The sequence below is a fragment of the Myotis nattereri genome (genome assembly GCF_964212035.1).
Source record: "Myotis nattereri genome assembly, chromosome: 18".
Taxonomy (NCBI): domain Eukaryota; kingdom Metazoa; phylum Chordata; class Mammalia; order Chiroptera; family Vespertilionidae; genus Myotis; species Myotis nattereri.
The window spans coordinates 2199248-2226905 of record NC_138093.1 but is presented as its reverse complement, the minus strand read 5'-3'; the positions used below and the strand labels follow the sequence as shown (position 1 = coordinate 2226905).

General features: G+C 52.2%; 1 protein-coding gene across 1 annotated transcript; it reads right to left on the bottom strand.

Moving 5' to 3' along the window:
- Positions 1-26800, bottom strand: PLPPR4 (phospholipid phosphatase related 4). The gene is made up of 8 exons (XM_081111994.1): positions 26574-26800; positions 17041-17226; positions 12509-12638; positions 9937-10132; positions 8286-8343; positions 7364-7537; positions 1535-4239; positions 1-1466 (listed from the first exon to the last, which is right to left on the bottom strand). The coding sequence occupies exons 1-7, from the start codon at positions 26649-26651 to the stop codon at positions 2914-2916; spliced, it is 2148 nt and encodes a 715-aa protein (XP_080968120.1). The 5' UTR covers positions 26652-26800; the 3' UTR covers positions 1-1466; positions 1535-2913.
- Positions 26801-27658: the final 858 nt, after the last annotated feature.

Genomic DNA, 27658 nt, shown 5'->3' with positions numbered 1-27658 from the left:
TTCTGATGAAGAAATCTAATCTTTATTTCTAGGATGTTAGCACAATATACTCACACGATAGCTTTGATCTGTACTTAACAAAATACATTATAGCACTTTACAAACTTGATCAGTTTGGAAAACACTGTGCAACATTTTATTAAACACGATACTTTGTGTATATATATTATATATCTATTTCCATAACTTTATTTACTTTAAAAAGATAATTAACTCTCTTTGTTCAGTACTTGGTTTTACCAGGAAAGCACAGCCTAAGGGCTCAGGGAGGAGGAGGTGCTCTCTGAGCAAATGAGAGGAATCGAACACGGGGAAGGGTACCACCTGTCAGTCTCGCTTACTCTAAGTTAAGGTACCAGTGGAATGTAAACATTTTTTTTTGTAATTATTACTATCTTTTTTACAAAAGATGTGTTATCAAATACACATGCAGAGGTCTGAGTTCTCGCGGCTGTCGTTGGATTTCCTTAACAACGTGGTACAATTGGAAGTCTTTAAAAACTGTAGCCTTTGGCACTTTGAGTAGAAAAAGAACGTATCAAGATTTATGTAAAGAACAAAAGCTTCAATGACTAGAGAAGTTCTTTAAAATCTTTTGTCAAGAAGTAGGAAAGATTAGGAAATACCACACTGCGCCGGAAATGCTGCAGGATTTGTTTTTGTTGTGTTTTGTTTTGTTCTTCAGAGTACTAAAACCTTGCTCCCTAGGAACCGGCCAAAGCCAGGCGATTCGGGATGGGGGTGTCGGGGGAGAAGTGGGCAAGGCAGTGCTTGGTTCCCACTCCCCGCTCCGAGAAGGAAGTTGCCAGAGGGACGGAGCTGAATCTGTATTTTATTGCCAGAGTTTTCAGTTCTGCTGGTTTCGGCTACATCCCTAAGCTCCCGGAGGTGGGCGGCTCTCGGAAGCTCGCCCCTTCCCCGCAGAAGGTGGTAATGACAGGTACCCTCCTTTCTAAACAAGGCCTTCTGGTCGCTCTGTATCCGACGCCCCGGTCAGGCAGGCGGGCCTGGTTGTAACCTTGGGTCCCCCTGGCAGTCATGCGTGGAGGTGAGGATTCTTAAGAAACTTGTAGAAAACAGCGCACACTACGCTCCAAGGATCAAATACTTCTTTGCACCTAACAGAAATGTTTATGTTGGAAACACCTCAGCATGTTTTGTTTTTGTTCTTATTGGTAATACTAGAGGCACGGTGCATGAAATTCGTGCACTCAGGGCGGGGGTGGGGGTGGGGGGTGGGGGGTGGGTCCCTCAGCCCAGCCTGTGCCCTCTCACAGTCTGGGAGCCCTCAGGGGGATGTCTGACTGATTGCTTAGGCCCACTCCCTTATGGGGAGTGGGCCTAAGCCGTCAGTCAGACATTTTTAGCACTGCTGCAGAGGCGGGAGAGGCTCCTGCCACTGCCGCTGCACTCGCCAGCCATGAGCCCTGCTTCTGGCTGAGTGGTGCTCCCCCTTTGGGAGCGCACTGACCACCAGGGGGCAGCTCCTGCATTGAGCGTCTGCCCCCTGGTGGTCAGTGCGCGTCCTAGCGACTGGTCATTCTTCCGTTTGGTTGATTTGCATATTAGCCTTTTATTATATAGGATTGTTTTCCTGAAAGCCCCATTCAGGACAGATAGCAAAGACTGTCGTGTGCACACGAAGCACCAAGGTTTTGCCTGTTTAGATGTTTTAAAGAAATGCAGCCTTCGTTTATTCTGGGAGATGCTTTTGTTATCCATTTGCATCTGTTTCACATTCTTCCTGTGGGTGTCGAGTGAACAAAAATGAGGAAGAAGGTGAAACCCACCGATGTGGCCCTAGTTTACTGGTTATCAGGACATCAAAAAAGCTAATAACCTGGAACTGCGTGGAATTCTTGGATTACTTGTTCAAAGAGCAGCCTCAGCCAGCCAGCAATGTAGCCACAAGGTCAAGTTTTGGTTCAGGTTCCTTGTTCCTAAGTTCACAGCGATACATTTCACTGACGCCATGTCAATGGTTGTTTTCACTTTAAAAATAGCAGAGCTTATCTATAACATCAAAAAATATATAGAAAATCAATAAATAAAGGACAAGCCATAAAACACCGAGTAGGATCACAACCATTCAAAAAGCTCTCTCTAAAACAATATATTTTTAAGTGAAGCAAATTTACTCACTGGAAGCCAGATTCTTCATTAGCAGTGCCTGCACTGAAATAAAAAGTAAGCCGCAAAGAACCAAAAACGATGCAGAAAAGCACTTCGCGATTCCCTTTTGCTGAAAACACACAATGTTGTTGTTGTTGAAGAAAGCATAGCTTTGAAGAAAAAAAATGCACCAAACCTTTGCATGTGTGGACAGTGACAGCCACTGCGGGGGAGCTACGGGGTGCCCACGTCTACCACGAAGCAGCCAGCGACCTCTCACACAGTAGCGTTTCTCAGACCGGGACTGCACACACTACTGCCCTGCTAGGTAGAACTGGGGGGCTGGGAGGCTGGGGGGCTGGGGGTGCCGTGGGAGATGCACTGACTAGACTAACCAGCACCCCCACGGGGAGTGTGGGGTGCGGATTCTGATGAATGGATATATAAAACCGGTGGCCTGTGTGTGGGGAACCGAGGTCTGGATCCCCACTGCTAAATAGAAAGGGGGGGGGGATCCCTTACGTTGGCACATTGGGGGAGTGACATAGCATCCAGGGAAGGCAACCGCTGTCCTCTGAGCTGGCCCCCCGCAGAGCTCCCGGCCTCGCTGAGGTCCTAGGCTTGTGCTTCTCCCTCCCCCGGGCACCCCACGCGCTGAGGGTAGCAGCTCCCACGGGTGCGTGAGTCAAGGATGCTGGAGGAGCTAGTCTGGTGCAAAGTCTCACTGTCCACCCCCCCCCCCCCCCCATCTGCTGGGACAGCGCGCGAGTAGGACCCACGCTGGTCTGTCGGGCGCGGCCCTCAGTCCTTGTAGGCCCGCGTGGGGGAGGTGCCCTTGTAGAAGATGTTCCTCGTGTTCTCGGGGCTGCTGCTCCGCTCGGGGATCAGGATGATGTTGCCCTTCCGGCGAAGCGTGGAGTCGCGCGAGGACGACACGGACAGCGTCTCGGAGCCGCCCTCGCTGCCGTCCACGGGGGTGACGCGGATGGTGGTGACGCCGTGGTGGTGGTGGTCGCCGCCCTCGATGTTGCCGCGCTTGCGCTCGCCGGAGCCCAGGCTGTCCCGCAGCGACTCGCAGCTCTCCGAGTCCCGGTTGAGGTCGTTGAGCTCGTAGGTCTGGCGCAGGCTGCCCTTCTCGGGGGCCTTCCACTTCCAGGAGCCGCTGCCCTCGCCCTCGGTGGACGCGGGGATCTGGATGACCGGCCGGCTGTTCTCGGGGTGCGCCTCCACCCGGACGATGCCGCCGCCGCCCGGCTCGTGGTCCGTCAGCGCCTTGTAGCGGATGGAGCCGGTGCAGGTGACCGCGCTGCCGTCGGCGCCCGGCGGGCCGCCCTGCAGGACGCCCTGCTGCTTGGACATGGCGATGACCTGCATGATGCGCGGCTGGCTGCTGCCGCGGCTGCAGGACACGGTCTTCTCGGCCGCCTTCAGCCACTTGGCGCGCGCCGAGCTGCCCTTGGGGGACGCGCCCAGCGCCTCGTGCGCCTCCTCGGGGATGTGCACCAGCTGCGAGGAGCCGGGGCGCGCCTGCAGGGACACGCGCGGGCCCCCGGGCACGCTGTTGCACACGGGCCCGGGCCCCGGCTGGATCTTGAGGTACTGGGTGCCCGGCCCGTGGTGGTCCCCGTTCACCCCGACCCGCGCCGGCTCCGAGCTGGAGCGCAGCTCGATGGCCCGCGGCGGCGACTGGCCGGGCTCGGGCTCCATGACCTGCAGGGACAGCTTGCGGCTCTCGTTCTTGCTCTTCCACTGGCTGAGCAGCTGCTTGGAGCGCGCCGAGTCCATGGAGGCGTGGATGCTGGCGTGGCGGCGCACCGGGTCCTCCACCGACGGCGTGCTGGCCCGTGGCAGCGTGTTGCTGAAGGTCACCATGTTCTCCTTGCCCAGCGGGCTGCGCGGGGTGATGATCTCCACGTCGGCGTTGGCGCGCTTCAGGCTGGACAGCGTGCTGGCGTCGCGGGGGGTGCGGGCGAGGATGCCTTCGGTGCGCGCGATGCCGTCGCAGGCCCCGGCCTTGGCCGCCAGCACGCGGCTGGCGTCGGGGTGCAGCTCGGCCAGCGACCGCAGGGCCTCGCGGTGCTGCAGGCTCTCCTCGCTGGGCAGGAAGTTCCCCACGGCGTACAGGCCCTGCGGGGAGGGGTGAATGCGGGGAGGGGTGTGAGTACGGGGAGGGGTGAATGCAGGGAGGGGTGTGAGTGTGGGGAGGGGTGTGAATGTGGGGAGGGGTGTGAATGTGGGGAGGGGTGTGAGTGCGGGGAGGGGTGTGAATGTGGGGATGGGTGTGAGTGCGGGGAGGGGTGTGAGTGCGGGGGAGAGGTGTGAATGTGGGGAGGGTGTGAATGTGGGGACGGGTGTGAGTGCGGGGAGGGTGTGAATGTGGGGACGGGTGTGAGTGCGGGGAGGGGTGTGAATGTGGGGAGGGGTGTGAGTGCGGGGAGGGGTGTGAGTGCGGGGGAGAGGTGTGAATGTGGGGAGGGTGTGAATGTGGGGACGGGTGTGAGTGCGGGGAGGGTGTGAATGTGGGGAGGGGTGTGAGTGCGGGGAGGGGTGTGAATGTGGGGACGGGTGTGAGTGCGGGGAGGGGTGTGAGTGCGGGGGAGAGGTGTGAATGTGGGGACGGGTGTGAGTGCGGGGAGGGGTGTGAATGTGGGGACGGGTGTGAGTGCGGGGAGGGGTGAATGCCACATGGACACCAGGTCACTGGGAGCTCCTCCCGGGGACCTCTGACCACATCAGCAAGGTGCACGCTCTATCCACCACCGACTAACACACATCGCGAAACAAGGGAAACCAGTTACTGGGGGAATAGTGTGCATGTGAGAGCACAAGCCACAGACTGTTCAGAAATATGGATCCCTTGATTTTTAAAATTTTTTTTTTTGGGGGGGGGGGTTAGTCCTCACCCGAGGATATTTTTCCATTGATTTTTAGAGAGTGGAAGGGAGAGACACATGGATTGGTTGCCTCCCCAACACGCCCCAGCCAGGGCTGGGATCCAGCCTGCAACCGAGGTGCGTGCCCTTGCCCGGAATCGAGCCCAGGACCCTCCAGTCACGAGGCTGATGTTCTATCCACCGAGCCGAACTGGCTAGGGCTGGAGCCCATTTTTCAAAACTGAATTTATTGAGGTGACACTGGTTAATAAAATTATACAGGTTTCAGGTGTACGATCCTATAACACATCACCTGTATATTGTATTGTGAGTTCACCATCCCAAGTTAAGTCTCTTTCCATCTCCATTTATCTCCCTTTCCCCTCTCCCACCTCCCCCCACCCCCTATCCCCCTGGCAGTCACCATGCTGCTGTCTGCCTGTGAGGTTTTTATTTTTATTTATTTACTTATTGTTGCTCCATCCCTTCACCTTTTCCACCCAGGCCCCCTACCCCCATCCCCATTATATTTTTTATCAGTTGGGTTTTCTCTCCCTTCTCTCCCCCCCCACCCTTTCCGGGATGTTTTTGTAAGTTTAATCCTCTGTATGTTTTGAAAAGAAAAGTCAGACAATGACGGATGGATGAACATTCTTCTGCTTTCCCCAGTGGTTCATGTTTTTCTGGGTTTCAGGATCTCTTGTTGAGTGGCACCTCCGGGGGCTTAAATGGTTCATGTTACCTCTCATTTCCTATCACTTGTCTGACGGAAAGCAGAAGTTTGGAGAATCGAGAACAACACCTCATGCATGACACCAGGTTTTGCAACGAGGTCAGGCGTGTGTGTTGTCACAGTTGCCGGGAGCACAGCCCGTGTGGGCAGCGTGGCACAGAAGGTTCTGGGAAGACCGGGCAGAAACTGTCCCTGATTGGGGCGCCCATGACCTTTCTGGACTTAAACCTGGTCTTCAGTGGGGAGATCAGAGTTGGTGGATTTAGTGCTATTACACGAAATCGGAGCCAAGTTTTATTTAATCTTCTGTCTGCACACGCGGGCTCTCCATTTCTTGTTTTTGATTTGGGGGATAAAACATTGGGAAAGGTTGAAATTCCGGGTCAGATGTTTACCCCTGTACACACAGAGGATCCGATCCCTGCGGGGTTATTCGGTTTTGAGGCGCTTCGTTTAGAGATGAGAGCCAGGGCAGACTCCCACGTGCGTGCTAATTCCATAGGTGGTAGCCACTGTGTCCTTTTCCAGCCAAACGGAGGAATCCCACGGACTTAACAAGCTATGGAGCCGCTTAATTTACAGTGGTGGTGGCCTAGCCCTGAGAAGTCTCCAATTTCAGGGCACAGAGAGCAACAGGAATGGAAGAGGCTCTGTCTCTCCAACTACTTCGGTTCCTGTTCAAACCTGAAGTATCTGTCTGCACTCTCGCTGCCAGAGTGCCTGGGAGAAGCGGTCCCTACTTCATGTTCCATTAATAACTGCATTGAAATGTAGGAGCATCCTCCACTAGACTGCAAGTCACCTCTGCCTACGGTATTCTTACTAGTCTTCACACTGTAAACGCCTCGAGGATATATCTTATTTGTCACTCTTTGGGTGCTCAGTATAGTGCCTGGCACGGATAGAATATTGCATAAATGTAGAATGAATGAATGAATGAATGAAATGGACAATCTCGGTTTTCTTATTCTGAGGACACTTCCCTTGAGAAAAGATCAGGCTTGAAGACAGATTTCTGTTAAATAATTCCGTATTAGTTGGATCCATTGGATCCAGGTGCCCCATTTGTGTTGCTGGGCAAGGTATATGGTCTTCAACTAATCCTTCGCTTTCACCATTCACTCTCCCCATCTGTAAAAGTATGCTCATCCCTGGCTCCTGTGTGTGTGTGTGTGTGTGTGTGTGTGTGTGTGTATGTGTGTGGATAAAATACAATATTCCTTCGAAGATCGCAGTGTCTGGCCCACGGTGAGAGTTTAATAGCTTATTAGACTGGAAGTGGGCTCTGTGCGTTGGGTCAGAATGGAGATGCAGCCAGGTTGTTTGTCATGAATAGAAACTATACTTTCAGCCAGGGGTCCTCAAACTACGGCCCGCAGGCCACATGCAAATACAGATATTGTATTTGTTCCTGTTTTGTTTTTTTGCTTCAAAATAAGATATGTGCAGTGTGCATAGGAATTTGTTCATAGTTTTTTTTTTAAACTACAGTCCGGCCCTCCAACGGTCTGAGGGACAGTGAACTGGCCCCCTGTTTAAAAAGTTTGAGGACCCCTGCTTTAAGTAAATCCGTACAGTGCCACCTAGTCTACACGGGATTCCATGTTGAACCGTGGCTTGTCCCATAACAATAGCAACCTCTTACCAAGTACAGAGCGATTCCTCCTCCGATCAGGAAGCCGCAGTAGACGTCCACGGGGTGGTTCTTGTACTGCGTGATGCGCGTCAGCCCGCAGATGATGCCGCAGATGGTGAACGTGAAGACCAAGAGGGGTTTCAGGAGCTTCGAGGAGTCCGTTAACGTCGAGTTGAAGTACATCTTACACATGAGAGAAAGAGGTTACGTCGGGGAGGAAGGTCATTTTACTATGACATCATCACCAAATAAAAAGCTGGACTCCAAAGTCTAACCAATGCGCTCCACATCAGTGCTACTGTCCCGCTCCCCCTGCTCTCTCTACGCTCTCTCCCGGAGGGGAAGGACACGCCAGACAGAACTCATCAAGAAATTAACCTCAGTGAATTACATGGACGTCTGAAAATGATGGAACCGGTACAGTTAGCCACACGCGTGTTTAGCCTCCAGGGTATTTGTCATAATCCCTGTTCATCCGTCTCCCGTAAGAGCTGATGGACTATTGTATTAATCGGCTACGATGACAGTTCATGGCACAGCATTTATCCTATCGACACTGACTTAGAACTCACAGTTACAGGAGCAAAGCAGCTCAAGCTTGTGCGTGTGTGCGTGTGTGTGTGTGTAGACGTAAGACGATGCTTTCAGTTTTAGAATTACAACCTCCACCAGTTCAGAGTCCCCCCATGAAGCCCCTATTCCACTACAGGGACGCCAGGCTGCGTGCCTAACACGGCTGCGCAGCACCGTCCGTTCCTCTGGCACTGTCCCTGGCAGCACCGTTGCTGCTCTGGGCGCCGTGGGCAGAAGGACCCCTGTGCTGGAGCTGACTGTTTTGTTGTTACACGGCGGCCTGATGGGCTTGGGAGGAGAAAGCTCATTCCTGACTTCCTCTGGGACACAGACCGATGAGAGAGACCCCGTTACTCACCGACACGTACACAGCGGCAAAGGCAGCGAGGGTCGCGTGCTGGGAAGGGAATGATTTTCTGCCGAAGGAAGACAGTCAGATTACGCCTCCTGTTTCAGACACACGCCCACGACCAGCTCAAGAACACCGTGTGGCTCACACGTTCAGCTCAGACGCCACCAGGCAACAGCAGTGCCTGGCATTTATTTTCCGGGGAAACATCTGAGCGGTAGGAGAGGCACCGCTCACCACCCCTGGCATTAAGGCCGCGTGGGGCACCTTCCCAGAGCAGGTGCTGGCCCCGCCCGGGTCACTTCCCCACACGACTGCAATGACGGTGGAAAGTAGAAGCGGATTGGAAGACATTGTAATTGTTTGGTGTTAGGATCATGTCAGTTCATAAAGTGAAAGTTCATAAAACCTAGGATTTTAAAGCTTTTCATTTTTTCTATGCTCCTAAATATATGGTTTCATGTACATAAAATTTTAAGACAAAATTATGTTCTCATAGCCATGGGTCTAAGGGTGTGTGTGTTCACAGTCCATAAAGCATAAGAAAGATCTCATCTTCACAAAACGTTCCTCTGTGTAGTCCCCTTTGAAATGAGTGTTATCTCAGGAGCCACAGAGCTTCTTGTTTAGTTAAATAATTGAAGAAGCAGGGAGCTGGAGGCTCACAGGGTAAGGGGAGAGACATTGGAAAAGAAACGAAAGAAGGACGGAGATTTCTTTTCATGGAAAAAACAATTCAGTTATAATCGTGTCCTCCTCGTTGTTTGGTTCCCAATGGAAAGGGTTACCATTCAATACAGACAAGATAACGTAAGAGGACTGAGAAAGGACAGAGACCCCAGGCCACAAATGCGGGCTCGGAATTGCTGAATGGACCCGAGGACCCGAATGAGTCTAACTCCACACATCAGGCTCCCACTTTCTGCGAATGTGCTTTTCAACTGGTTTCGACCCTGAAACCGATCTTTGGGAAGTCCTTGAATGACAAATACAACTCACATCACAGTCACTTACTGCCCCCAGCCTTCTGGGACTTATTTCTCTTGAACTTCGAAAATACCTCCTGCCATTCAAGTTTCTTTTTTTACTTTATTGATTGAAAAAACGTTCATGCATTGGTAGGTTCTGGAGTTTTTCTATCTCCTGTTTTTTTGAAGTGCAAGGTCAGAAGCTGTACAGATCTTCCGGGTTTAATCATGCCATCCCGGATGTTACCCCTTTTAAAACTCCACCAAAAGGCCAATTCCCATGGTTGTTTTATAAAACACACAATGGATGAGCAAATATCATGGACATTTAGTCTTCCACTTATGTCAGGATGGATACATACCGACTGTAAGCACGGGAAACTATCAATAGCCTATAATAAACCGAGCCCGATCACCTAAAGCGTCACGAGCAGAGGGCGGATCACAGAACCCGAGTAGGTTGAAAGGAAAGATAGCGGCAGAGTGTGAGCCTGACATGTGGACACAGGGAGGAAGATGGGGAATGAGCCGCCGCCGGGCTTCTAGGGTGTCACCACGACAGAGCTCACTGAATGGAAAAGCAAAAGAACGTCAACATCATGGCGGCCACAAACGGCCGGCCTCAGGGGGGCCCCCGGCTGCTAAGGAGCCTGCGCACCCCGAGCTGGCCCGGGCTCGGCGGCCGCCCCTACCTGCCGCTGTTGATGACGGTGAGGTCCGAGCCCGAGCAGATATCTTCCACGATGTAGGAGTTTTCTTTGCAGGAGACGTTCAGGGAGGTGTAGTTGGGCTTGCACACTGTCAGGAAGTAGGGCGCCTGGTACCCCGTGGACAGCTGGATGATGTCCGTGATGAGGGCCGTGGAGCACAGGCCGAACACGTGAACACCTACGCGCGAGAGGGCAGAGCTGTCACCAGGTTAGCGCCCGGCGCGGATGCTGGCCGCCATCGACCTTCGAATCTGTGGTGATCGTTTTCTCTATTTCGAGCAGATAATACAGAACATCCCTAACTTCTAAACAGATGCTTAAGGTCAATAGAATAGCAATGAGTATCTTTAAAGTAGTCATTTGAGGTACTGTTGTCAGTTTAAATAAGGCCAATTCCCAATTGTATTCACCATAGGACCCCTGTCACCGTAGGACCCCTGTCACCGTCGGACCCCTGTCACCGTAGGACCCCTGTCACCATCGGACCCCTGTCACCGTAGGACCCCTGTCACCGTCGGACCCCTGTCACCGTCGGACCCCTGTCACCATAGGACCCCTGTCACCGCAGGACCCCTGTCACTGTCGGACCCCTGTCACCGTAGGACCCCTGTCACCGTAGGACCCCTGTCACCGCAGGACCCCTGTCACTGTCGGACCCCTGTCACCGTAGGACCCCTGTCACCGCAGGACCCCTGTCACCGTCGGACCCCTGTCACCGTAGGACCCCTGTCACCGTAGGACCCCTGTCACCATAGGACCCCTGTCACCGCAGGACCCCTGTCACTGTCGGACCCCTGTCACCGTAGGACCCCTGTCACCATAGGACCCCTGTCACCGTAGGACCCCTGTCACCGTAGGACCCCTGTCACTGTAGGACCCCTGTGACTGTCGGACCCCTGTCACTGTCGGACCCCTGTCACCGTAGGACCCCTGTCACCGTAGGACCCCTGTCACCGTAGGACCCCTGTCACCGCAGGACCCCTGTCACTGTCGGACCCCTGTCACCGTAGGACCCCTGTCACCGCAGGACCCCTGTCACTGTCGGACCCCTGTCACCGTAGGACCCCTGTCACCGTAGGACCCCTGTCACCGTAGGACCCCTGTCACCATAGGACCCCTGTCACCGCAGGACCCCTGTCACTGTCGGACCCCTGTCACCGTAGGACCCCTGTCACCATAGGACCCCTGTCACCGTAGGACCCCTGTCACCATAGGACCCCTGTCACCGTAGGACCCCTGTCACCGTAGGACCCCTGTCACCGTAGGACCCCTGTCACTGTAGGACCCCTGTGACTGTCGGACCCCTGTCACCATAGGACCCCTGGAACATGTTAAGGTGACGGGTTGGGTTAAATATCGGGAATGAAGGAGAATTTAAAACAATTTGAAGTTGCTTACCATGCTTGAGCTGCCAGGGCTCTGTCTCTCCCTTCCCCTCCGACCCCCTGCAGCCCCTAACTCTAGCCAAGCCGCCAAACCCTCCAGAACCGGCCCTGACTCCCTGAGGGCTGCAGGTGCACTGGGATGCTCACCCGGGCAGAGCGCTGGGATGCTTATCCAGGCAGTTCCTGACGCTGCCACAGGGCCTAGCCTTGTCTCCCCGTCTCCCTGGGCCTTGCTTAGTGGGCAGGGTCCCGGCCATGATCCAGACCAGACTCCCTCTCGGTGCGGAGACAGCTGTGTTTAATGGCCTACGAGGTGCTGATGAGCCCCGTTTCTCTGAGATGACAGGTTGCAGGTACAATACCTTTCCACTGACTTACTGGGAATGAATGTACAGCATTCCTGTTGGCGTGAGGAGCTGTGGCTTCACTTCTCAACCCACTTACAAATAAAAAAAGACCTGTGACTCAAAGAACATTACGACGTTTCCATGCCAACCAGAAGAGACGGAGGTTTAGATGCTGGATTGATACAGAGGCCGGTAGCCAGGCCTGTGGGTTTTCTGCGGGTCTCAGAGAACGGAGGCGGAGACTTAGGGTAACCAAGGAGGAACAGCCATGGTGCGGGCTGTCGGGTGACATCTTACGTGCAGTGATTTCTGGACAAAGACACTGCAGGACAATCCACATGGAATCACTGACGTGACCAAAGTCATTGGTGAGGAGCCATTCATTCCTACTGGCCTGCCGACACGTACTCTCACGTTAAAAATGAACACAGCCCAGCCAGCGCGGCTCAGTGGGTGAGCATCCATCTAGGAACCAGGAGGTCACGGTTTGATTCCCCGTCAGGGCACATGCCCGGGTTGCAGGCTCGATCCCCAGTGTGGGACGTGCCGGAGGCAGCTGAGCAATGATTCTCTCTCATCATTGATGGTTCTCTCTCTCTCCCTTTCCCTTCCTCTCTGAAGTCAATAAAAGTATATTTTAAAAAATGAACACAGATCCAATGGAACCATTTCAAAGTAAATGCATGCTTCCGCCAGAGCTCAGACAAAAACATGCTGAAATGCGCACGTTAAATTACAGCCTTAGAGACCTAATCTCTGTGATTAAATAGAACATTTCTGTTTGAAACAACCACTTCCTTTCTTTGCGGCTCCCACACCCACCGACAAATCGGACGGCCCTTCTGAGGAAGGAGTTGAAGTTGCAGCCCCCGGCGTTGATGTTGGGCTCCAGGCCCACGCCGTTCCTCCTCTTGGACAGGCAGCAGTAGAGAATGCCTTCCCCCACCATGATCTGCAAAGACAAGAGGGTCCCGCGTGGGCTCAGTGGGCTCAGGCGAGTGATAAGCCACCGCTTAACACACCGTCAACGCCACAAGGCAGAGAAGCATTGTCCTAGCAGAGATGTGACCGGTCTCTCCCTCGCAGCCAGGCCCCCGGAGGGGCATCGGTTGGACCTTCTGAGCTCCTGCCGCTGGTCAAGGGCTTGATGGCATCTGGAGTTTCCATGTGGCAGCACCAGATCTGGCCCTTTGCTCACCAGCACCCAGCGGCTCCTAACCCACGAACCCCCCGGGGACGGATTCTGCCCTCATTCTTGAAATCTTGGCACTTCGTTCCTAAACCCAGGAAACAAGATGCCCGGGGAGAATGGAATAGTACAGGGGTGTGGTAGGAGCACTTGCCAGCAGACGGTGGCAGTGAAGCAGCTGGGATTGCGCAGAAGGGCCTACCCACAGAGGGCATGCGCGAGGGGGGGAGGGTGCTGCCAACACGGTGGCCGGTGGGCGTTTCTGGGACACGGACGAGCCCTCCGCCCCGCCCACTGCGGGAGCCGCTACCCACACGTGCCCACTGAGCACTTGGAATTCAGCTGCCGCAGTTGAGCCCAGGTTTTATTTCATTTCATTGTATTTAATTATTTAAAATGGAAGGCCACCTGGATTTAAAGGGACATAGCCACAGGTGGCCAGGGCTGTCTTATCGGAGGATGCAGGCTCCGGGAGGCTCTAGGGAAGCTAATGTCAGGGGAAGCGCTCCAGGACAATTGAAATGGAATTGTGGCTGATGTAGTTGAAGTCATTTCTGAGACGTTCTCCATTCCTACTGGGCAGCGTGTCTTGGGTATAAGCCAGTTAGAAACGGTGGACAGACGAGCACACTGCCCACCAGAAAGGCTGTCTGATAGGGGCCTGCACTTGCCGTAGGATCTACGACACTGCATGTCAGTGAGGGGAGCGACTGTAGTTAGACCCCAATCGACCGACGCCCCCTTGTATGTGGCTCCTCGGTCACTCTGTATAAGGGAAGCAAGATCTGAAATCATGAGTTTTATTTATGCAAAAGAAATCTACAATATTTGGGGTTACTGTGCCTAAGAGATTATTGTGAAATTAGAATTGACTTGTGTAAACATGCAGAAGTGAGAAAAGCAGGGTTACGTAAGATCCCGACAGTCCCTTCAGTATAAGTGGTCGTGTCCCTTTAAGGACTACGACCATGATTAGGGCTGAAATAGATTTTTCCAGGGAAACATCCCAGTTCCAGTACTGAGCATAATATTTTATGAACTATTTAAAATGATAGGCTTTTAAAAACTCATGACAGGAACCCCCTGGCCTTCTGCTCTATTTAATTCTATAGGTACTATGGAATCTGCATTTGTATAAAAATCAATTTTCTTAATGAAACTCTACCAATAACCACGTGTGTGTGAAGATCATGCGGCATACATGCTAGGCTTTTAAGATCAATCATAGAGAAATCATCAAAAGGATTTTTTTCCAAATCATTGAACATTGAGTTAATTATACGTCTTGAAAAATATCATCCTACATTATCTCTGTAAGGTAGGCTAGGCGACACAAAAGGCTCTGTATTCTGCCTGGTGCACCCCGTGCATGGAATAGCATAATGGTTGTTTCAAATTGATCATCGCAAGAAAATTACCCATTCATTTCCGAAATGCATTGTCATAGGGCTCAAAGAGATGGAGTTCGTTTTCACAACTTCAATAACAATTCTGTGGATAATTTTGTTTCCTTTTTAATTACATCTGTAATGATGATGCACTTCTTATTAGTGAACGTGAGGTTACATAAGAATTTGTTGGTACAGCGCCATTAGGAAATGATGTCTCACCATGCAACATCACAGCCATGATCTCAAACGACCTTGAAGTTTCTGGAGTTTTATATTAGAGCTGCTTAATATGCTGAAACACATATGTCAACACTGTGCTCTCCGGCTATCTGGCTTGATTATAGAGAGAGGGGTGTGTTGTTGTTTTTAACCTTTATAACATTATTTTATTTTATTTTTTTAGAGAGAGTGGAAGGGAGGGGGAGAGACAGACAGAGAATAACATGGATGTGAGAGAGACACATCGAATGGTTGCCTCCAGCAAACACCCTAACCAGGGATTGAGCCTGCAACCAAGGCCTGTGCCGTTGACTGGAATCAATCCCGGGACCCTTCAGTCCACAGGCTGATGCTCTATCCACTGAGCCAAACCGGCTAGGGCTTCTGTCCGCATTTTGACGTCACCCAACTGTCCCTCTCTCCAAGGAGACCATCAATGTTTTCCTCACACTTCCATTCAACCTTGGCCTCTATGCCATTGCATGGATTTTCAAAATGACCGAATTTGGTTAAAGATGGAATTCTCCTTGGGGAGGGGAGGTGCTTGCTGATGTATTTCCAGAAGCACCCGCCTGTTTCCATGTCCATTTCTCAGGGCTCAAGGAAGAAAACTTTGACCCAGAATCCCCCAGGAAGCCTCTTTCCATGGCATGTTAAGAATTTCTAATGGGAAATGAGGGAATCAGAGAAGCAGAAACACAGACATGAGGCCAAGGTCCCCGTCCCCAGCACATGTGTCAGCAAAGGGATGGATGTGAGAGTCATGGTGCTGGGTGGGGGGTTGCGATACAACTAGACTTGCTTTCCTAGCTGCTCAATAAAATATACCTGGGGAGAAAGACAGGGATATAGAAAAGCAAATTACTCAGCTGGTTAATATCAACATAGCCTTTTGAGCAGACTCGTGGCCATTTGTATTTTGTTTCAAACAAACCAATCGATAAATTTGTCCATTGCCCCCCAACGAGGAGAAATGCTTCCTAGTGTAATAGCGTGAAAGCACATGTTCCTGTTGCTCTTATAAAAGGAGTGGGCGGTATGGATTTTTCACAAGCCCTTAAAGAAGCGACAGGAAAGCAATGTTCTTCTGAGCAACATCGCACTTTAAATGTGTTCCCTTCGTCGGGGTCTCAGCTACGTGCAAATGCATCATTAGTAGCTCCCAGGGAGTCACTGGCGCTCAAGCAACTCATTGATTTTCAAAGTGTTTTGAGGTCTTCTAAGCGTGATGAAGTTCTTTGGAAAATTAGGTTCTAATTTTATCTGTGGAGAGCATTTGGTGTGATTTATGTGCAGTGCAAACAGCGTGTTATGGTTATTAATGTAGGGGGGATTTTTAGGAAACAAACTCACAGCCAATGCAAGCATAGACTTTAGAAGGCCAATGCCGAGACTCACCCCAAACTGCTGACGCGCCGAACCGGCACCGGCCAGCTCGTTAGGAAAGGGGCACACACCCCGTTCCCAGGCAGCATTTTATTCAGCAGCCCCTCCCCCGATGTTCGTGAGCCCGAGGAACGCAAAGGCAGCGTTCCTCCTGTGAGAAATGAATATGATTCACCTTGAAACACGTTTGCTGCCCTGTAGGCAGGATTCGGGGGGCACAGGCGATGAGGGGAAGGGTTGGCCAGGCTTATTTATGAATGAGTTTATCAAAAAGCATGCTATCCCCCTGGCTGGGTGGCTCAGTTGGTTGGAGTGTCGTTCCAAAAGGTTGCAGGTTCGATCCCTGGTCAGGGTGCGTACAGGAGATTGATGTTTCTTTCTCACATCAACGCCTCTCTCTCTCTCTCTCTCTCTCTCTCTCTCTCTCTCTCTCTCCCCCCCCTTCCTCTCTCTCTCAAATTAATAAACATATACTCAGGTGAGGATTAAAAAAAATAGAGTGTTATTCACAATGTGTCTGTTGGCAACCTAAAAAGAACTATGTTTTTAATTCAGCTCCAGCAGGGGAGGGCATTTCTTTATGCTACATATTTTTAAAGGCAAGTGCCTGTTCTGCATCTGAAGTATTTTCTGTGTGTGTGCGTGTGTGTGCGCACGCGTGTGCGTGTGTCACGTGAGTTATGCCCTCTCTATAGTTGGTGACCCACAGTGCTCGGAATCAGTGAAAAGTGCCAATCAGGCAAGAAAGGGAATGCTGAGAGATATCAACATGCGCCTTTGAGAGGAGAGTCTAATCTCTTGGCCACATCGTCACCTGTTTTCCCTGCGGCTGCCGCACTTCAGATACCCCGTAAGCACGCGGATAACGCATTAATGCGTGTGTGGACCAGCCACTCAGGAGTTATGCAGTTACAAACCTCCCCCTCCCAAAAAAAAATGATTTGTAAACTGTTAGCGAACCTTCATGTTTGCAATCACATCTCCTTGAGTTATGCATGCAGTGATTTTAAACTGTGATGCATTCCCACGTGATGTGGTCACGGCCTCTCAGCGACACGGTCTTCCCGGGCCTGGGAAGACCCAGTGGGGGTCTTTGAACCCACTGGCTGCCCCGTGGGGGCCGCCTCATTTTTCTGGGCCTCAGGACCCAGTCTGGGGGCAATGCTCACCGTAATGGCGGGCCCCGCGAACGCCAGGCTCAGCAGCATGAGCAGCGGGATGGCCTCCTGGGCGGGCTCGATGTAAGGCATGCTGAGGCTGCGGTCATAGCAGCTGAACCCCGAGTGCACGGGCTTGAAGACATCCGTGAGCTCCAGGAAGTACAGGCTGACCACCGACGAGGCCAGGATCGGCAGCTGAGGAGGAAGGACAGGGGTCGCTTTATGCTCGCCCGCAGGTCCCACACAGAGCCCGACGCCTTGAAGTAGGAAATGAGTGTGTCCCCCCACCCCCCACCACCACCACCACCATCACTCTTGCCAGCTTCGGAGTTCACGTCATTCCTGAGCACTATTGCCTCTGCCTTCAGAGCCCGCCTCCGGGTCATCCACCGGGGTCACTCACCTGTGCTCCCGGGTCACCTCCTAACTGGCCTTCCACTTCCACTCCTACCCAGCCCACCCGACCCAGCCTTTTCCTACCCATCACCCCAAGGGGCTTCTGAAAAGATCAGAGGACAGTCACTTCCTATCTTAACCCCTCCACTGGTTCTCATTCTGGTCCAGATGTCACCCTGGGGGATGCGAGTTTCTGCAGGACCGGCTCTGGCTTGCTTCTCACATCTTCTTGTACATGTTTATACCATCCCCAGCCCCTGTCCACGACAGTCCAATTGGTCTTTGCTATTTTTTTTAAAAAAAAATTTGAGATCTACTTGGTGTGCAACATTATACTAGCTTCAGGTGTACAACATAATGATTTGGTATTTGTATATATTGCAAAAGGATCACCACAACACTCAGCCAACATCCATCACGACACAAAGTTACAAATCATTTTGTCCTTGTAATGAGAACTTTCCAGATCTAGTCTCATAAATTTATAATACAGTCTGATTAGTTATAGTCTTCATACTGTTCATTATATCCTCAGGACTTATTTATCTTAGAGCTGGACATTTGTAACTCATGACCCCCTTCTCCCATTTTTCCCACCCCACCCCTCTCCACTGGCAGCCACCCATCTGTTCTCTGTATCTGTGAGTTTGGTTTGTTGTTGTTTGAGATTCCACATATAAGCAATACTGATTCCACACACAGTATTTGTCTTTCTCAGTCTGCCTGAGCATAATGCCCTCTCGGTCCATAATGTTGCAAATAGCAAGATTTCCTTCTTTTTTGTGGGTTGATAATATATTGTATGTATGTACCACATTTTCTTTGTTAATTTATCAGTGGACACTGGGGTTTTTCCATGTCTTGGCTATTGTAAACGATGCTGCAGTGAAGATGGTGGGGTATATATCTTTTCCGGTTGGCATTTTAGTTTCCTTTGGATATATCCCTAGAAGTGGGATCATATGGTAATTCTATTTTTATTTTTTTGAGGACCTTCCATACGTGTTCCACAGTAGCCGCACTGATTTACAGTCCCACCAATCGCACACCAGGCTTGCTGTTCTCCATATCCTCACCAACACTTCTCTGTTCTCTTTTCGATCATAGTAACTCTTACGGTGTGAGGTGGTAGCTCACTGTGGTTTTGATTACATTTCCCTGCTGATTAGTGATGTTGAGCACCTTCCTATGTATGTGTTGGGTATTTGTATGTCTTCTTTGGAAAAAAGTGTCTACTTAGAGCCTCCAGCCATTTTCTAATCGGATTTTTTGAAGGTATTGAATTATATGAGCTCATTTATCTTTTGGCTACAAACCCCTTATCAGCTTTGCGAACATGGCCTCCCAGTGGGCAGGTAGCCTTTCATGCTTGCTGATGGCGTCCTGTGCTGTGCGGAGCTTTTCATGTGATGGAGTCCCACAGCCTTTCCCCTTTTCCTGTGATACTCAGTCCCCTCCTACCCCGGGCCCTTGGTACTGGCTGTTCCTTCTCTCCTGGGTGCTCTTTGCTGGCTCTTTGTATGGCTGGCTTCCTCTCGCCATGTAGCAGCAACTTTCTAAGGCGGCCCTGGCCCACCCTTCCCTCTCCACCCTTTCCATCTTGCTCGCTTTTCTTCCGGGCACTGACCACGGACTGAAATGTAACACTTCACATACTTATTTTTCACTGCTCTCCCTATCTCAGCCCCTATCACTGCCTATCTCACCCCCTCCAGTGGTTCCCTTTCGGGTCCAGATGTCACCCCGGGGGATGCGAGTTTCTGCAGGACCCTGGAAACCCATGCTCCACAGAGCGCGCGTCGGCCAGTGTTCACTGCCGAGTCCCCAGGGCACAGTTCCTCCCGGCACATGGCCGGCATGCAGTGCATCATTAATAACTTAATGAAGCCACACACACTTGTTGACAAGTGACTGAGTAAATGAGTAAATCTTGATTTATAACAAGAACTAGACCAGAGTCACCAGATTGAGCCAATGCAAATCCAGGTCACTGAGCGAGATCGGGCTTTAAGACGAGCAGAGAATGACTTTTACTGCATGTACCGTAAACATGATTTATTGTTTATCAGAAATGTTAATGCCACTGGATGTTCTGCAGCTTATCTGGTAAACCTAAACGAGACGAGTTATTTTCTGGACTGTGTGCTATGGATTCAGTTATTCATTCAACCAACCTACCTAAGCTCGGTGCTCATTGGTGCCAATTATCATGCAGCAAACAAGACAAGGGTGTGGCCATCAGGGGTCACAAGCTCGGGGAGAGACCGCTCCGAGCCAAAGAGAAAATACCCTGAAGACGCTGTCCGGTGCTGGGCCTTTCGGTGCCTGAAAATGCAGGCGTGTTGCCGCCGAAAATCTGTTTAGTTTAGCCCTCGCCGGTGTGGGTCAGTGGATAGAGCATCAGCCTGCGGACCAAAGGGTCCCGAGTTCTATTCTGGTCAAGGGCATGTACCTCAGCCGCAGGCTCCTTCCTGGCCCGGACCCTGGTCAGGGCTCGTGCAGGAGGCAACCAATCGATGTTTCTCTCTCACATGGATGTTTCTCTCTTTCCCTCTCTCTCCTACTCTCCCTAAAAATCAATGGAAAAATATCCTCGGGTGAGGATTAACAAAAAAACACACCACAAAACAAAACAAAACAAAAAACCTCTTTAGTTTAAGGCCTAGTTACTTGCGGACAATATAATATTTATTTAATGAAACAGAGCAGGTTTTTAAATAAAGACATTATTGACCACCATGATGCCTTCTATTCCCAAGAGGTTCTCGTGTGATGAGGTGACCGTTGGGCTCCGGTCCGGCGGTGGCGCCTGGGAGGCTGTAACAGTAGCGTCTCCACTCACCACCGGGTGAGCCAGGGAAGGCTTCCTTCATCTCAGTTTTCTGACCTGTGGCTCGGGACAGGCTAGCGCCCAGCATCCAGGCAGCCCAAAGGGGTGACGTGGTACAAGTCAGACCCACAACAGCGGGGAGGAAGACCAGTGTATGCACGTGAGCCTCATTATTGTCGTTGCTGTTAAACGATCAATAAGATCCTCGTCTCCTTCCTCCTAATGCCTGCCCTGGGGCGGTTCCCTTGGCGAGCATCTCCTCCCTCTGAGTTCCCAGCGCTCCCTTTAAGGCAGCGGTCAGCAGACTGCGGCCCCTGGAGTGTGGCGCTTCCACCAAACACCACGTGCGGGCGCACGTACAGTGCGGTTGAAACTCCGGGGGCACACCCAAGGGGCCGAAGAGCCGCATGTGACGCTCCAGCCGCAGTTTCCGACCGCTGCCTGTAAGGGAAGTATTGGGCGCTGGTCTTTACCAGCCGTACCTGGGACAGATCAGGTGCAGGCTTTGCCCCGCTTCCCAACTAAAAGCCTCCTGAAGGCTCGGGCCTAGTCGTATCATTTCTGTATCCCCACTGTTACTACCCATCAGAGAGACCTCAGACACACACGCATGTAGGCATACAAGGAGTCAACATCCAGGCGACATGATTTCCGCCAGACACGCCTCTGCTTGAAACTGCCGGTTTCCCAGACACGCCGTTTCCCGCCCATGCGCTCATCTTTCTATTTGTTTTCAAACTAGGAATTTTGAAAGAACATTTTTCTTCCTTTTTGATGTCTGTTTCTCTGACTTGTTTTAAAAAGTCCCCTTTACTCTGTCTTTTTTATCAATTTGTTTCTCAGAGTGATTTGAACAAAATATTTATACCACTTGGGGAAAAGCAATTTGATCCATTGCTTTCCTGCACCGTGTCTTATGCTGGACAGTGTAATGCATTAAATGACAGTGTTTACTTCTGACACATATATCTTCAAAGACATCTTTCATCTTTGAAATGCTCAACAGCAGAACTTTCGAAATTTCACAGATGGTATGTGCAAAATTTGGCATAGACATGCACGTAATACAATCACATGGCATCTTCCGATTGCACTGACAGTGAGATTTAAAAAGATATTTAAAGAGGTTTATGTAATCATGCATTGGGAATTTTATTCTCTAGTTGTGTTGTAGTCAAGAGTAAAAGGATGAGCCGCACTGTTTTTATGCACAAATACAGAGGAGGAAAATTACCTGAAGATTGGAAAGCAGTTTCAGAAAGAAAGGACTGACTCTTATAATTACCATCTGCCAAGGGACTTGTGAGTAATAATAATAGAGCAATTTGTACAGAGAACATTAGAACAGTCTTAGAGAACAGGGCAAATAAAAGAAATGTGTTCCAAAAGATTACATTTGCAAGAAAATACTGATTTTTTACACCAGTTTTATTATTATTATTTTATAATTTAGGGTGAAGGTATGGTGCATTTTATTTTATTATTATTTCTTTAATCCTTACCTGAGGATATGTTTTTACTGACTTGAGAGAGAGAGAGAGAGAGACAGAGAGAGAGAGAGACATAGGGTGTTCCCCTCAAAAATGTATACGCACTTTAACAACAGATAACTCACTTAATTTTCACTCCATTTCAGGTTTAACTCATTGGGAATATTGGGCGAAGCCAGTCTAAGCCTGAACAAAGAAAACTTATCCTAAAGTGCGAGCTGATGTTTTTCTTTTTATGGGGGTACGTAAAAGATAAAGTTCACGGTGCAAAACCGTCAACAGTTGAGGAATGGAGGGCGCACAGATACCCAACAAAATGATTCTTGATGTTTGAGGTTCCATTGCTCCTGTTATCCACGGAGCCTGGACCAGACAGTCATCCTCTGAAAACAGGTGTTCACACACACACACACACACACACACACACACACACACACAAAAGTTCATTTCTGTAGATGCTTTTACACTTTGAAAACGAGCTGTATGTACATAAACACTGACTTTATAATCCTGCAAAGTGGGGATACATTTTGGAGGCCACCCTGTATTTCCTGGTTCCCACACCCAAACGACACCCTGGTTTATCTTTTCTTCGAAATGCATTGGTTTCCATTCCCTGCACTTTCACTTCCTTTGTGATTTATACCTATATGGTCTAATGTCAGTCTCAGAAGCATGTGCAGCAAGGAGGGAGGCAATTAGCCTCCTTATGCCAATTAGCAGAAATGAGTGTCTAATTACTGGCAGGAGAAACACCCCAACACTAATTGGGTCCCAAGGAGCATTTCTGCCCGTGGCCCCATGTTCCAGAACTCACGTCACTGTGAGGAAACCTCCCATTCTGCAGGTACGGGAAGGCCGTTTCTCAGCTAATTTATTCTAGAAGAAGCCATAGAAGGCTGGGGTGCGCATCGTTAGAAACCTCCGTTCCAGTCCCTTCCTCTGTGGCCAGCATGGGGGAGGAGCGCCACTTGGATTTCCAGCAAGTCCTGGGGCCTCCCCGAGTCTCGGTTAGCAGAGGCAATAGCTACTCCGGGTCTGTATTTGAGGGTCGAGTGGGATAATGAATGTGAGCACGTTACATTACGAAGCGCGTGCGCTGGGCGTCCGGGTCCAGCTTCACACGGCGCGCCCAGTCCGTTCACATGTCGCATTGGAGTGACCTGTGTTCTGAGAGTGGTCATCTCGGGGAGCTGTCTCATAGAAGGGATTCTAGAAACACCCACGATGGGGCACAGCCCTGATCCCTATCCGCTGTGTGTCCCCAGGGAACTCGTAAATCTTTTCAAGCCCTGACCCGCGCGTTCACGGTGAAAAAGATAATCAAACGAGCGGTTCCCGGGCACCTGATTTTAGACGACTTCACTCCGGAGTGGGGCACGGCCTCATCGTTTTCTTTTTTAAAGGAGGCTGCTTGGACATGGCCTGGGCTGTATGCACGTGCTGAGCGGAAACATGTTGTGACGTCGGCAACACATTCCCAGCGTAAACAGGAACAATGGTGCCTCAGATACTTTTTGGTTGTTGTTTTGTTTTTAAAAATATTTTTTTATTGGTTTCAGAGAGGAAGGGAGAGGAAGGGATAGAAACATCAATGATGAGAGAGAATCATGGATCGGCTGCCTCCTGCACACCTCCCCTGCTCCCCCCGCCCCAGCCCCGGAGAGCCAGCCCGAAACCCAGGCATGTGCCCTGAACTGAAATCGAGCTGTGACCTCCTGGGTCATAGGTCAGCGCTCAACCACTGAGCCACACCGGCTGGGCTTCTCTTTTTATTTTTTATTTTTATTACTATAATCATCATCATTAACCTCAGTCTGAGGTTGGTAGAAGCCAGCACTTGTTTCTCCCTGTTTGAGAAAAGCAGGACGGAGACCATCTGAGTGACGTGGCCGTGGAGAATGGTGGTGCCTAGGAATGGTGTCCCACCCCCCGATGGCAGGGCTGAGGTTCAGTATCTGTCTCAGTAGTTGCAGGAGCATTGGGAGGGGCGGGAGGGGCCTCCCCTGGTTCCAGGTGTGCAGCCAGCAGCGGCGCCATCCTGAGGGGTACTCCGCCCTGTGGAGGGTGCATGAGAACCCGCAGGGCAGCAGACCGCTCCCCCTGCTGCTCTGTTCTCCCCATAAGACCCCGATGTGCTTGGTGTGAGAGTTCCTGCCCCACCATGACCATGACCTTCCCTGAACAGAGCAGACGGAATCGCCAGACTTACTCATATGAGTCGTTCCAAGGAGCCGTAATGTCCCCCCCCCCCAGGCCCTTAGAGAGGGGCGGGCCTGTCTCCCCGCTCTCTAGAGGGTCTCTGGCCGTCCATCCTGCATTTACGTTTCAGGGAGACCATCCGCAAGCCAGGTTTGTGGCTGTTCTCTGCACCCCAAGACAGTGTCATGGATGCTCATTCAAACGCCATGAATGGGCTTCCAGGAACTGCTGCCCTGTGGGAGTTCTCAGAGGGCAGCCACCAGGTCAGGGTGAAGGGTGATGCGGGCTCCCACCCAGGAGAGGAGCGACTTCAGGGCCATGTTCCTGCCTCGAGACGCCTCGTGAGGCGTGTTCACTGTTAACGTTCTAAACCAGGGGTGGGCAAACTTTTTGACTCGAGGGCCACAATGGGTTCTTAAACTGGACCAGAGGGCCGGAACAAAAGCATGGATGGAGTGTTTGTGTGAACTAATAGAAATTCAAAGTAAACATCATTACATAAAAGGGTATGGTCTTTTATTTTTTTAGTTTTATTCATTTCAAACGGGCCGGATCCGGCCCGCGGGCCATAGTTTGCCCACGGCTGTTCTAGACGCAGGGACCTGCCCGCCCATCCAAGGTGCCTCTGAAGCGCACGCCTGGGTCCAGCAAAGGCGCAGCCCGCGTCCCCCGCTGTGCGCCCCTCGTGGGGGAGCGTTTTCCTTGAAGCCCTGTGGCTCGGAGACTCTCATCCACCCACAGCAGCCCCGGCCGAGCTCCCTGTGCTCTGTCGGCGGGTGGGTCCCTGCAATCAACCTGCCTCTCCCAGGCACAGGGAGTCCATCCCGACATCAATAAAAGCGCCTTCCTACAAACAGTGGGTCAGCCACGTGACCAACGGCTGGGCAGGGTTTAACTCAGAAGCAGGTGCCCATCTTTCTACTCTCTTACCCTTTTATAAAAATGTTTTTATCCATTTCAGAGCGAGGAAAGGAGAGAGAGAAACATCCATGTTGAGAGAGAATCACGGATCGGCTGCCTCCTGCACGCCCCACACTGGGGATCAAGCCCACACCCCGGGCCTGTGCCCTGACCGGGAATTGAACCGTGGCCTCTTGGCTCACAGGTCGACGCTCAACCCCTGAGCCACACAGCCGGGGCTCTTTACTCTGTTCACCAGGGCGTCTTCTGCTGCCCACATGTCTCTTTAGGAAATTCTTTATTATCTTTTGGTAAAATCGCCTAAAACATGGCCTCAAAACCCCTCCTGGAAAGAGGAAGGCAGCAGGGAGTGGGCCCATTCGTTACTTTAAGACAACCGGACAATTTCTTTTCTCCCAGGGGTGGTGGGTGAGGGAGGCAGCCATCGTCTCTCTGACACTTTCTGCAAACCACCTTCCTCTTTCTTCCAAGGGACTCCCCTTAAAACCATTTGTGACTCTTGAGACAACACTTGCAAACAGACTGTTTTCCAGGAAGACAGCCTGGCCAGCCCCTCCCCCAGTGTCAGGCGGGGGCGGCCCCACCACAGATAAGCCTCCGGAGCCACAGCACAGGATCTGCCATCTGTCCTTGCAAGTACTGAGCCTCCATATTTGGCCGAGCGACGGCCGAGGAGGGGTATGGATCATTCAGCAACAGCCTTCCCGTCCTCCATGCAATGCAGGCCCTGATCGCACAGCACAGCGCCATGCCCCTTGCCACCTGCATTCACTCCCCCGAGCACCACATTTCTCCCGGCCTGCGATTTCATCAGCCTCTGGCTTAGCAAGCCCCCCCCCCCCCCGCCCTTGCAGGAAAGGCCTGCACCTGCCAATCTCCACGGCCCTCCCCACACCCCCTCCCCGAAGCACTGCATTCTGGTGAGTTAGAGACTCCTTAGGGATACATGGCAGGGTAACTGCTTGTCTGTAATCCTGCTCAGCACAGCTCAGGACAAATGCACACGGACAAACCTTGTAAGACCAGATGATGTCACTTCTTTCCCACATGCGTGCATACCGACATGGAGCCATCATGTATGCATGTGTGTGTGTGCGTGTATAATTTTTTTGCTAACCATGGAAGAGGGCCCGTAGGTTGGTGCCGAGATTCACAGGCCCAGTTTTAGGAGCAGATGGGAGCACCATAGTGGCTATGCCAGGAGAAGGCTTTTATGGTTTGTTTGTGTTTTTGGTAATAAAGCCACCCATAGCCCTCGTACTCTGTACACATCGGGGCCCTCACACACCGGGCAGGGCTGTGTGCATTTTGCGCATTTGAATTCCTAATCAAAGCGCATAGGGTTCTAGAGGCACACTGGCAGGTTGGAGACACAAACCCAGGAATATGGCCTCAGGGCCCCTGGGAGCACCAGGCTGTGCACACAGCCAGGGGGGCTCGGGCACCCGCCCCCCCCCCCCCCCCCCCCCCCCCCGCACTCACACAGGTACCCTTCCCTGCAGGCCGCCCCGCAGCGCCAGCGCCAGAGCCAGCGCCTGGGAAGGGGGGGCAGGTCGTCCCAGGCACCGGGCGGGGAGCTCCCCGAAGGTGAGGGGGGAGGGGATTGGCCACTCCAGGCAGCGCGCACCCTGGCACCGGGTCCAGGTCCCGAACCCCCGGAGCTGCCGGGAGAACCCGCGGTGCCGAGGCCCTGGCCCACCTACCTCCACAAAATAGAAGCAGGGCAGGAGGGTGACGCTGTCCTTGATCACTTTGCCCTTCGGCCTCTCCTTCGCCGACATCCCGCCGCCGGCCGGTCGGGTCCGTGTCCTCCCGGGCGAGGTGCGCACCGCGCAGCAAGGGGAGCTGCCTGCTCCAGCCGCCTGCGCCGCTCGCTGATGTCACATCCCCGCGGGCGCAGCGCCCCCGCCTGTCCCCGCCTGTCCCCGCCTCTCAGGGCGCAGCCCGGTGGTCCTCGGCCCCTTCCCTCCCCGCTCAGGTCCCGCGCCCTGATTCCCCGCTGAGATGACCAGCTCCGCTCCAAACTGTTGCTGCAATGGCTCGCCTCCCTCCCACCCTCCCTCCCTCCCTCTCCCCGCTCCCCCGCCCCTGCGGGCTGTGGGAACCTGACGTCAGAATCCGAAAGGGGGGCGCGCCCCTGGATTCTGCAGGCTGCGCCTGGAGATCTAGGGGAGCGAGGGTCCCCTGGGAGCTCTGACCTCGGGATGCTGGAGGAGCGCACAGCCGGGCTCCGGCGCCCGCAGCAACCACCCGGTGAAACCCAGGCGTGCGCCCTGACCCGGAATCCAATGGTGACCTCCTGGCTCATGGGTGGATGATCAACCACTGAGCATCCCGGCGGGGGGAGGGGGAGGGGGGTAATCCTTGTTTTGCACTGCACCCCGAACACTCGGAGTGAGCTGTGCTGTGCGTTTGGCTTACTATATTCTCATCTGTTCTCCCCAGGGCAGGCCAGGCATGAGTCGGAGGAAGGGCAGGTGCCACTTTGCCCCTGTTCACCGCCCCCCTGCCTAGCTTGGCTCTCAGGCCACCGGTTTGCTCAGAAATGCCCCTTGGTGCTCTCCGTGGCCTACACACTGTGTTCAGTCTCTAGCGTGGCATTGGGCTCCCCTGGTCCACCCTTCGCCAGCCTGTCCACCTCACTCCCCATTCTCCCAGAGCGGACCCCACATCCAGACACCCCAGCCTGCGGGGCGTTGCAGAAACATGCTCTCCTGCAAGCAAGCCTTTCCCGGGCCCTTCCTTTTCTCATTCTCGAAGTTTCCAATGAAAAGCAAGTTCCTGATGA